A 12571-nucleotide genomic window follows, 5' to 3' on the forward strand; every position below is an offset into this window, starting at 1 on the left:
GAGATACTGGAAGGTATCAAATAGACTTCATTATGATTAGGCAGAGATTCAGAAACCAGGTGTTGGATTGCAAAACTTTCCAAGGAGCAGACGTGGACTCTGACCACAACTTGTTGGTCATGAAATGCCATCTGAAGTTGAAGAAATTGAAGAAAGGAAAGAATGCAAAAAGATGGGATCTAGACAAGTTGAAAGAAAAGAGTGTGAGGGATTGTTTCAAGGAACATGTTGCACAAGGACTAAATGAAAAGGCTGAAGGAAACACTATAGAGGAAGAGTGGAAAGTCATGAAAAATGAAGTCAGTAGGGCTGCTGAAGAAATGTTAGGAAGGAAGAAAAGATCAACTAAGAATCAGTGGGTAACTCAGGAGATACTAGACCTGATTGATGAACGACGAAAATACAAGAATGCTAGAAATGAAGAGGGCAGAAAAGAATACTGGTGATTAAAGAATCAAGTGGATAGAAAGTGCAAAGTAGCTAAGGAAGAATGGCTGAAAGAGAAGTGCAAGGATGTGGAAAGCTGTATGGTCCTGGGAAAGGTAGATGCTGTATACAGGAAAATCAATGAAACCTTTGGAGAAAGGAAATCTAGGTGTATGAATATTAAGAGCTCAGATGGAAAGCCACTCCTAGGGAAAGAAGACAAAGCAGAAAGATGGCAGGAGCATATCCAACAGTTGTATGAAGGTAAAGATGTAGATAATTTGGTTCTGGAACATGAAGAGGCTGTTGATGCTGATGAAATGGGACACCCAATTTTGAGGTCAGAGTTTGACAGATCTGTGAGTGACCTCAATAGGAACAAGGCGCCTGGAATTGATGACATTCCCTATGAATTACTGACTGCCTTAGGAGAAACCAGCATGGCAAAGTTATTTTATTTAGTGTGCAAGATGTATGAGACAGGAGAAGTCCCATCCAATTTTCGGCAGAATGTTGTTATACTTATTCCCAAGAAAGCCGGTGCTGACAGGTGTGAAAACTACCGCACCATTAGTTTAGTATCTCATGCCTGTAAAATTTGAACACGTATTATTTACAGAAGAATGGAAAAACAAGTGGAAGCTGAGTTGGGAGAAGATCAGTTTGGCTTCAGAAGAAATGTAGGAACACGTGAAGCAATCCTGACTTTACGTCTGATCTTAGAGGATCGAATCAAGGAGGACAAGCCCACATACATAGCATTCGTAGATCTAGAAAAGGCATTCGATAATGTTGATTGGACCAAGCTATTTATGATTCTGAAGATGATAGGGATCAGATACCGAGAACGAAGAATTATCTACAATCTGTATAAAAATCAGTCTGCAGTGATAAGAATCGAGGGCTTTGAAAATGAAGCAGCAATCCAGAAAGGAGTGAGGCAAGGCTGCAGTTTGTCTCCTCTCCTTTTCAGTGTTTATATAGAACAGGCAGTAAAGGAAATCAAAGAGAAATTTGGAAAAGGAATCACAGTCCAAGGAGAGGAAATCAAAACCTTGAGATTTGCCGATGATATTTTATCTGAGACTGCAGAAGATCTCGAAGTTGCTGAATGGTATGGATTTAGTCTTGGGTAAGGAGTACAAGATGAAAATAAATAAGTCCAAAACAAAAGTAATGGAGTGCAGTCAAACAAAGGCAGGTGATGTAGGAAATATTAGATTAGGAAATGAAGTCTTAAAGGAAGTAGATGAATATTGTTATTTGGGTAGTAAAATAACTAACGATGGCAGAAGTAAGGAGGACATAAAATGCAGACTAGCACAAGCAGGGAAGAGCTTTCTTAAGAAAAGAAATTTGCTCACTTCAAACATTGATATCGGAATTAGAAAGATGTTTTTGAAGACTTTCGTGTGGAGCGTGGCATTGTATGGAAGTGAAACATGGATGATAACTAGCTCAGAAAGAAAGAGAATAGAAGCTTTTGAAATGTGGTGTTACAGAAGAATGCTGAAGGTGAGATGGATAAATCGAATCACAAATGAACGGATACTGGATCGAATTGGTGAAAGGAGATCGATTTGGCTAAATTTCATCAAGGGTTATGAATTTCATGTTGTTGGTCCGTATTGAACTGAGAATAACATATGAATAGTAACACAGTAAAGGTTTCCACCTATTCAATACTAATATGTATTTACAATATTATAAATTACATGGAACTAGTTTCGACCCACCTAGGGGTCATCATCAGCCATATTAAAGCATACATAAGTTTTGTCGAATCCTAAAACATGTTATTTTTAACTGTAATAATCTTATGGATTTATAATTTATGAAGTGAAGTGTGGTAATGAGATGAGAAATGTTAGTATGGTACAGGTGAGTAGTAATTAATAATAATATGAGGAATATATGTACTTTGTACTATGTACTGTACTTTGTTCCAAACTTCTTTGTATATATATTCCTCATATTATTATTAATTACTACTCACCTGTACCATACTAACATTTCTCATCTCGTTACCACACTTCACTTTATAAATTATAAATCCATAAGATTATTACAGTTAAAAATAATATGTTTTAGGATTCGACAAAACTTATGTAGATTCACAATGAAGTATTTATTTATTTTCCACCTAGTCGATACAATGATTGCCTAAGGCAATTTTTATTGGTCAAAAGTGGTACATGTTTCGTATATTATCAACATCTTCAGCCACATAACACAGTTTAGATGAAAAATATAAAATTGACAAAGTAATGCTTTAGAGGAAGTGTCCTTGAAATTAACATAAGATTGACAAGATTAAAACAAACAAATAACTCAAGAGAAAATATATAAATTATTTCTACAATAGAAAGCAGTCGTCAAGGAAACACTTGTACAATATTCCATAGAGAAATTGTCCTAATAAATATTCTTTTCTTAATAATCCATGAAAAAAGATCAATTTATAAATTAAAAATTATACATTTTATAAGTAATTATCGAAATGAAGAAATCCTGATATCACAGTGCGGCTCTTATTATTAATGTAGATGAAAATATAACTAATTCCTAGTTGTCAAATCTTATTAAGCCTGCTTTCCTTTGGAACAGTAACTCCTGTCATTCTTTCACAGTTTTGCGCCGGGTGTAATATTGATGATGCGTTCTTCCTTGTTCTTGCACCTGCTTTCTATTGTAGAAATAATTTATATATTTTCTCTTGAGTTATTTGTTTGTTTTAATCTTGTCAATCTTATGTTAATTTCAAGGACACTTCCTCTAAAGCATTACTTTGTCAATTTTATATTTTTCATCTAAACTGTGTTATGTGGCTGAAGATGTTGATAATATACGAAACATGTACCACTTTTGACCAATAAAAATTGCCTTAGGCAATCATTGTATCGACTAGGTGGAAAATAAATAAATACTTCATTGTGAATCTATTGAAGTGCGATACGGACCATGAAGCTGATTTTATGTAAAACTTATGTATGCTTTAATATGGCTGATGATGACCCCTAGGTGGGTCGAAACTAGTTCCATGTAATTTATAATATTGTAAATACATATTAGTATTGAATAGGTGGAAACCTTTACTGTGTTACTATTCATATGTTGGCTAAATTTAATGAGAAGAAGAGATAGAATGATAGGACACATCTTAAGACACCCAGGACTTGTTCAGTTGGTTTTTGAAGGAAGTTAAGGTGGTAAGAATGGTAGGGGTAGACCATGGTATGAATATGACAAGCAGATTAGAGCAGATGTAGGATGCAATAGTTACGTAGAAATGAAAAGGTTAGCACAGTATAGGGTGGCATGGAGAGCTGCATCAAACCAGTCTATGGACTGATGACTCAAACAACAACAACAACAACAACAATCTAATAATCCAATAATCTACTAATAACTTGGTGAACGAAATGGAATTTGATCGGGAGCTATCAATATTAATGGGGGTTATGGAAGAAGGAAAGTAGAACTGGCTGAGTCAGCAAAGAGGATGCAACTGGATGTACTAGGAGTAAGTGATATTCGGGTAAGGGGAGATAATGAGGAAGAGATAAAATATTATAAAGTGTACTTGATGGGTGTTAAAAAGGGAAGGGCAGAGTCCAGGGTAGGGCTAATTATCAGGAAAACCATTGCACGCGACATAGTTTCTGTTAGGCACGTAAATGAGTGAATGATGTGGGCAGATTTGGCAGTTGGAGGAATTAGGACGAGAATTGTCTCCATGTATTTACCATGTGAAGGTGCAGATGAGGATGAAATTGATAAGTTTTATGAAGCATTGAGTGACATCGTAGTCGGAGTCAACAGCAAGGATAGGATAGTGCTAATGGGCAATTTCAATGCGAGAGTTGGAAATAGAACTGAAGGATACAAAAAGGTTATTGGTAATGTGGGGAAGATATGGAAGCTAATGGCAATGGGAAGCATTTGTTGGACTTCTGTGCTAGTATGTGTTTAGCTGTTACGAATACATTCTTCAAGCATAAGGCTATTCACCACTACACATGGAAGGCTAGGGGTACGAAGTCCATAATAGACTATATCTTAACCGACTTCAAATTCAGGAAGTCTGTTAGGAATATATGGGTTTTTCAATGATACACACCACTATCTGATCTGTAGTGAACCAAGTAGGCCTAGGGTAGAGAAAGTGAAATCTGTCTGCAAACGAATAAGGGTAGAAAATCTCCAGGACGAGGAAATTAAACTGAAGCACATGGATGTGATTAGTGAGAAGTTTCAAACAGTGGACAGTAAGCAGGTTGAGGATATAGAAAGAGAATGGGTGGCATACAGGGACGCTGTAGTAGAAACAGAAAGGGAATGACTATAGGAACGACTGTGTGTTAAGATGGGAAAAAGCTAACATCTTGGTGGAATTATGAAGTGAGAGCAGCATGTAAATGTAAAAAGAAGGCTTATCAGAAATGGCTCCAAACAAGGGTCGATGCAGACAGGAAATTTACGTAGATGAAAGAAACAGAGCGAAACAAAGTTGTTGAATCCAATAAGAAGTTGTGGGAAGATTTTGGTACTAACCTGGAAAGGCTAGGTCAGGCAGCAGGGAAACCTTTCTGGACATTAATAAGGAATCTTAGGAAGGGAGGGAAAAAGGAAATTAACAGTGTTTTTGGTAATTCAGGTGAACTCATAACAGATCCCTGGGAATCACTTGACAGGTGGAGGGAATATTTTGGAAATCTTCTCAACGTAAAAGGAAATCTTCCTGATGGTGCCTCGAACAACCAAGTTCATGGGGAGGAAGAAAATGATGTTGGTGAAATTACGCTTGAGGAAGTGGTAAGGATGGTAAATAAACTCCATTGTCATAAAGCAGCAAGAATAGATGAAATTAGACCTGAAATGGTGAAGTATAGTGGGAAGGCAGGGATGAAATGGCTTCATAGAGTAGTAGGATTAGCATGGAGTGTTGGTAAGGTACCTTCAGATTGGACAAAAGCAGTAATTGCACCTATCTATAAGCAAGGGAACGGGAAGGATTGCAACAGCTATCGAGGTATCTTATTGATTAGTATACCAGGCAAAGTATTCACTGGTATTTTGGAAGGGAAGGGTGCAATCATTGGTTGAGAGGAAGGAACCAGTGTAGTTTCAGACCACAGAGGGGCTGTCAGGATCAGATTTTGAGTATGCGCCAGGTAATTGAAATATTTTACGAGAGGAATAGACAGCTGTGTTTGTTTCGTTGAACTAGAGAAAGCATATGACAGGGTACTGAGGGAAAAGATGTTTGGCATACTGGGGGAGTATGGAATTAAGGATAGATTATTAAAATCAATCAAAGGCATTTATGTTGATAATCGGGCTGTAGTGAGAATTGATGGTAGAATGAGTTCTTGGTTCAGGGTACGTACAGGGGTTAGACAAGGCTGTAATCTTTCACCTTTGCTGTTCGTAGTTTACATGGATCATCTGCTGAAAGGTATAAAGTGACAGGGAGGGATTCAGTTAGGTGGAAATGTAGTAAGCAGTCTGGCCTATGCTGGCGACTTGGTCTTAATGGAAGATTGTGCCATAAACCTGCAGTCTAATATCTTGGAACTTAAAAGTGCAATGGGTATGGCATGAAAATTAGCCTCTCGAAGACTAAATTGATGTCAGTAAGTAAGAAAGCCAACAGAATTGAATGCCAGATTGGTGATACAAAGCTGGAACAGGTAGATAATTTTAAGTATTTAGGTTGTGTGTTCTTCCAGGATGGTAATATAGTAAGTGAGATTGAATCAAGGTGTAGTAAAGCTAATGCAGTGAGTTCGCAGTTGCAATCAACAGTGTTCTGTAAGAAGGAAGTCAGCTCCGAGATGAAACTATCTTTACATCGGTCTGTTTTCAGGCGAACTTTGTCTTACGGGAGCGAAAGCTGGGTGGGCTCAGGATATCTTCTTCATAAGTTACAAGTGGCAGACATGAAAGTAGTAAGAATGATTGCTGGTACATACAGGTGGGAACAGTGGCAGGAGGGTACTCGGGATGAGGAGATAAAGGCTAAGTTAGGATTGAACTCAATGGATAAAGCTGTACGCATAAACCAGTTTCAGTGCTGGGGTTATGTGAGATGAATGGAGGAGGATAGGTTACCTAGGAGAATAATGGACTCTGTTATGGAGGGTAAGAGGAGTAGAGGGAGACCAAGACAACGATGGTTAGACTCTGTTTCTAATAATTTAAGGATAAGAGGTATATAACAAAGTGAGATCGCAGCACTAGTTGCAAACAGAGGATTGTGGCGACGTTTAGTAAATTCACAGAGGGTTACAGACTGAACGCTGAAAGGCATAACGGTCTGTAATCATAATGTATGTATGTAATGTATTATTATTATTATTATTATTATTATTATTATTATTATTATTATTATTATTATTATTATTATTATTATTATTATTATTTACATAGTTATGTACAGACTTCATTTGGTATAAATCGTGGTCATATACGTTATTATTTGTGTGTTGTATGATCTGTCTTGTGTAACAAAACATGTGAAGTTATGTCACAACACGTCTGCTGTGTGTATATTAATATGACTTTATTTAATGTAAGAACACTTAATTAATAGTATATAATTTATTATTACCTGTAAATATGATGTATAAATCCAATTTAATGTTGTGCAACACAGGGTAATTGTCCAGAACAACGCATTTTTGTCACTAGACGTTTATAGAATGCTCGATCCATTTGTACTTAGGTTGTTGGAGACTCAAGGAGATTCGAGAAAAACATGTTGAGTCATACTTTTTTAGAAGCCTGGCCAAGCAATGTATATAAAGGGGCAGTCTTGGGAGACGGTGTAGAGTTGTTAGCGAGAGTTGCTAGTGGAAGTCGTGTTGTGATTTTGTTGTGTTGGTAATTGGTTGACATGTTAATGTGTCAGTTTTCTTCTTCTTCTTCTTCTTCTTTGTAGCAGTGTTTTGTTCAAGTTGGCAGTTTATTAGAGAGAGAGAGAATGTGTGTGCAATTTGCAAATAAAACCGTGTACACAATTGACAGCATTTCGTGTGTGCGTCTTTGTAGTTACGATAATTGTCATACTTGAAATACCATGCATATCACAAAGAATGATACTGTGTATCACTACCAGCCCATGGAGTGCAGTCTGAAGCTGCTGTATTGAGGTTAATGCTTCATTCCTTGCAGTGGGACATTCTACTACCAATCCTTTCAAGCAAATACTCAAAAGTTCTGTAATCTAACTTAAATCTCTCATTGTATTCATATGTTTGTTACATACCATTACAGGCTGTTTTTGGTCTAAACTTTATTGGACAGTGAATATCTACACTCTTTCCTCATCACTATTTGAAACAGAGTTGACCATTTCACTGATCTTCACACTTTTATGCCAAAATATTAAAGACCACTGACTTTAGTCTCACTAATAATATGGATTATGAGTCAAAATACACTGTGGAAATAATCCCAATAATATGAGTAACTTTTATTAGTCATGTTGTATATGAAACAATTTACTAATATTATTAGGAATATGTACTAATAATTTTGACTCGCAAACTAATTAGTAATATTATTAGCTAATAATTCTATGAAACATAATACTAATTATATTAGTTAATATTATTTATTGGTTTCTTACTAATAATATTAGAGAATAAGGTTTTATGAAACAGAGTCCTGGTACCAAGATAATTAAATAACCCACTACCTAACATGTTATTTCTCTTTCCAGAGTTGGAGTTGGTACAGAATGCTGCATTTACAGATCCCAATGATCAGAGTGCTTGGTTTTACCAGCGGTGGCTTCTGGGTCGTGCTTACCAGCCCCTTGCGCTATCACAGGCGTTTGTGTCTCGTCGTTTAATTTGTGTGGCTCTTAATCAAAGTGTTCGCCTTGGTGGGGATGATAAAGCAAGTCCTCAGTTAGAACTGCAAGTGGCAAACCAGCCAGTGACTGGCACCTGGGTGGCAGGTAATGGCCAACTAAACTCACGTGTATGGGTATCCTTTGAAAGAAACTGTTATGTTTTGGGAAATATGCCACTATATATGCAAGCCAATCATCTATCTAAAAAGTATTTACATCTTACCTTAGGCTACTTGTCTGAGCCTACTCTACCTGCTGTTCTCTCCTCTTCTTCTTCACAGCTGGTTTCTCGTCCTTTTCCATCATTCCCCATTTTCACACCAGGCAAATGCCGAGACCCTGAATTAAGACCATAACTGCTGCTTTCCCTGTCGTAACCCTTTCCCATCCTTGCATTGCTTAGTGCAACATTAAACCAGAAAATTAAAAGAAATGGTTTCACCTTCATTGTCATTCAGTGGTGGTGGTGATTATTGTTTTATAAGGAAGTACAACTAGGCAATCATCCTCTATATAACACTAATCAGAGAAAAAATGGAAGGGATCCGACACTTTGAAAAATGAAGGTATCGGCCAAAGGAAAATAATGCTCAAGAATGGTGTGAAAATGAAAGCCTCCTTAGGCCTCGCAGCCCAATACAGTTGGGGTTAGAAAAGAACAAGAGTTGACCAAGGGAGGTCCGATAGGATAGATGCAAGTGAGGAGCCTGGCACAAGTAAGTGGAAGCAATGCCAATACTCAGCTATGGGCCCTGGGTTCACCAACCCACCCTCCCAAGTTGAGAAACCAGGGATACCCCTTTTAGTTGCTTCTTATGAATGCAGGAATACTGTCTCTGTTATTCTACTGCCCCACCCACTGGGGGCATTTTCACTCATACCACTTATATTTATGATTACAGTCTTCGAGATAATCATATGCTAAGTTTTGTTGTATATAATCAGTTAAAGATTATGAACACAATGTTCCCACACAAGGACAGCCACAAGTACACGTGGTCTGCACGGAATCAGAAATCGATTATAGATTATATAATTTGTAATGGTAAATTGGCAGATTTAGTCTTGGATACAAGAGTCTATTGAGGGCCTGAATTGAAAACTGATCACTATCTATTAGTAGCACCTATTCATCTGAGGCCTAGATGGTATAAAAGAAACAAACAACACAAGAAATTAAAACTTCTTACAAGGTTAACCTATTACAAGACCCCAGTATAAAATGGCTGTACCAGAACAGACTTAATAATCTTACACAGATGACACCAGTTAGTGACAACGTGGAAATGGAGTGGTCTAATTTGTGTTCAGTTTTAAAGCAGTCTGATTTTGAGAGTTTGGGAGTTAAGAAAAAATGGCAGAGGAAAATGGGTTTAAGAATCTGGGATGAAGAAATTGAAAAAGTTATTTCAGACAAAAGAAATGCTTATTAAAAATTTTTGTCAACTAGTAAATTAGAAGATAAAATAGAGTATCACCACAAGAGAGCAATAGCAAAAAGGGAAGTGCAAAAAAAGCACAGAAAGAGTTGGGAAAACTTTGTTTCATACCTGGAGACTGATATAACAAGACTACAACCACAGACCTATAAAATACTCAAGAGACTGAATAATGATGTAAAAAAAGATATACACATTAATGCAATACCTCTAACAGAGTGGCTCATTTATTTTCAGAACCTTTGGAGAAGTTCAAATATTGAGCCATTTCTTCTGCCAACATCTCTTAACAAGTCTTCGGAAACCATTACACTCGAAGAACTGGAGCTAGTACTCAGAAAACTTAGAAATGGAAAAGCATCTGGACAAGACTCAATAAATGCAGAACTATTCAAGTACTCCAGTGACATCTTCAAGCAAAGATTTCTCAAATTCATCGATTTAATTTGGAATGGCAACAGACCACCAGAGAATTGAAAAAAGCTACAGTTATTCCTCTTCATAAGAAGGGCAGTGTGAAAGATTGTGGAAATTACAGAGGAATAAGTATACTCAACTCAGGTTATGAAATTTACTCTAATATTGTCAAAGAAAAATTATTCAGGTATTATGAAAATGTGATTGGAAATGAACTACATGGATTTTGAAAGGGATGCTCATGTGCTGATGCTTACTTTACCTTGAAAATCTTAGTAGAAAAACACAGGGAATTTAACTTGGAAACTTACATAGCACTTGTTGATTTTAAGAAAGCCTTTGACCTACCATATTTACTTGCATATTAGACCCCTTTCTTCCCCACTTTTACAGCCAAAAATAATAAAGTGGGGTCCAATATGCGATAACCTCAACATTTTGTGCAGCGAACACATGACTTCTAGGTTATAAAGAGCTATAAATTGTACGTGTAAACATTCTATACCTCTACATGAACTTTTATTTTTAATTCAAGAAAAGTGTCGTAAGTGTTACAATTGTGTTGACTTCTTGCCATTTTTGTGTCGGCTGATGATGACATGGACATATGTCTAAACCGGTCCCATAACATATTAAATATGTTGCTACATTAATTCGTGCAACAATATTATTGTATTGAATAGGTGGAACATCTTTCTCTTTTTAGCATTGTAATTACAAGATATTAAACAACCACGTTGTTAATGATCTCGCCTGCTTTATAAATAGCAACAACCACGAATATTTCTCAACTAAGGTAAACTTGTTTCCTTATCCCGAGGTGGTACAGCTATATTTAGACACACCTCCAGTGGAGGGGAGTTACATGTACGGTACCGGTACCGCTTTTACCGCATATCAACCTTCCTGCCATTCGTAAATCTCTGGCAGTACAGTACTGGGAATCGAAGTCAGACCCCTGAAAACAGCAACTAATTGTGCTAACCATTACGCTGGCGGACAATATTAACTACAAAAAACAGATATATAGCACGACTGATGCATGCTTGCAATGCGCGGGTTGGACACGAAGCTAGGCCTATTCATCTATTTGTGCGACGTCATCAGAGCTGCAGTAGACCTGCGCTACAGAGGTGGACATTTCTTAACTACGAAACACAGATGTACCGCATGGATTCGACGCGTTTTCATTTTTAGGTCGTACGGACGAAACTATTCACAAATTTGTGTGATGTCATCAGAGCTGATATTGGACTTGTACCCGTTTCAAAGTGGAATCGTCATCATTCTCTGACGAATTACGTTGGGGGGTCTTATAGGGGAGATTTTTTTTCATTTTATTCATCTCGAAAAGGGTTCTAATACACGAGTAAATATGGTAGTTAACAGGAACAGACTTCTTAATATCTTAGCAGAAGATAATGTCCCACAACCGTTAATGGATAACATATACAACATGTACAGAGACAACCTTATTGCAATAAAGTTAGGTAATCATCAGACTGAATGGGAACCGATCAGCAGAGGTGTGAGACAAGGTTGTGGACTTTCTCCTTTGTTGTTCATAATCTATATGAACAACATAATACAGGAATGGAGGCATGAAAGGCATGGATCAATCCCTGTCAGCAGATATCTCACACATCTAGATGCCATACTCTTTGCCGATGATGTTGCATTGGTAGCATCATCAGAAGATGATCTTCAGTGGACAGTATTTAATCTCCAGAAAGTCTCTTCAAAATTCGACATGATCATTTCACCACAAAAGAGCAAAATAATGGCCTTTAAGGGGAAGGACCCTATCCCCAGCAAAATCTGTTTAGATAATAACATTTTGGAAAGAGTCAACAAATTCAATTATCTGGGATACAATTTATCTTACCAAGGGGAAATTGATATCTCTGCAAAAATAACCAAATTTACCAGAAAAACAGGAATCATAAATCATGTCATGAAGCCATCTCTTGTCCAAAAACACACTCACTTATGTCGTTATAACACTTTAGCTAGAACAACCCTTTGTTACGGCAGTGAGGCATAGTCAATAAGAACTCAAGACATTTCCAGAATTACAGCATGTGAAATGATGTTCATGCGCAGAACAGCAGGCTATATGAAATGGGATCGTATAAGAAATGAAGATGTGCTTAAGGGACTGAGTGTGAAACCAGTAATCAATTACATCTATGATTACCAAGAAAACTGGAAACGTCAGTTCAAAAAATGGAATCTGGAAGACTACCAAAGGAGATCCTACGCTATCAACCAAGAGGACAGAGATAAATAGGATGTCCAAGGAAGTGATGGAAAGAAAATGCAAGACAGTAACAGAGCACATGGCCTAATACTTGGGATGATGATGATGATGATGATGATGATGATGATGACGACGACGACGACATAACCTCTCCTGCCCAAATGCTAA

General features: G+C 37.2%; 1 protein-coding gene across 2 annotated transcripts in view; it reads left to right on the plus strand.

Annotated features, from left to right (window-relative positions):
• The window catches only part of RabGGTa (Rab geranylgeranyltransferase subunit alpha), a 155518-nt gene that overhangs the window by 81855 nt on the left and 61092 nt on the right, over positions 1-12571 (plus strand). For both annotated transcript variants that reach the window (XM_067151459.2, XM_067151460.2), the window contains exon 6: positions 8153-8421. In XM_067151459.2, the coding sequence (XP_067007560.1) occupies positions 8153-8421 (269 nt within the window). The remainder of the gene's footprint in view (positions 1-8152; positions 8422-12571) is intronic.

This window comes from Anabrus simplex, chromosome 7 (assembly GCF_040414725.1).
Source record: "Anabrus simplex isolate iqAnaSimp1 chromosome 7, ASM4041472v1, whole genome shotgun sequence".
Taxonomy (NCBI): Eukaryota; Metazoa; Arthropoda; class Insecta; order Orthoptera; family Tettigoniidae; genus Anabrus; species Anabrus simplex.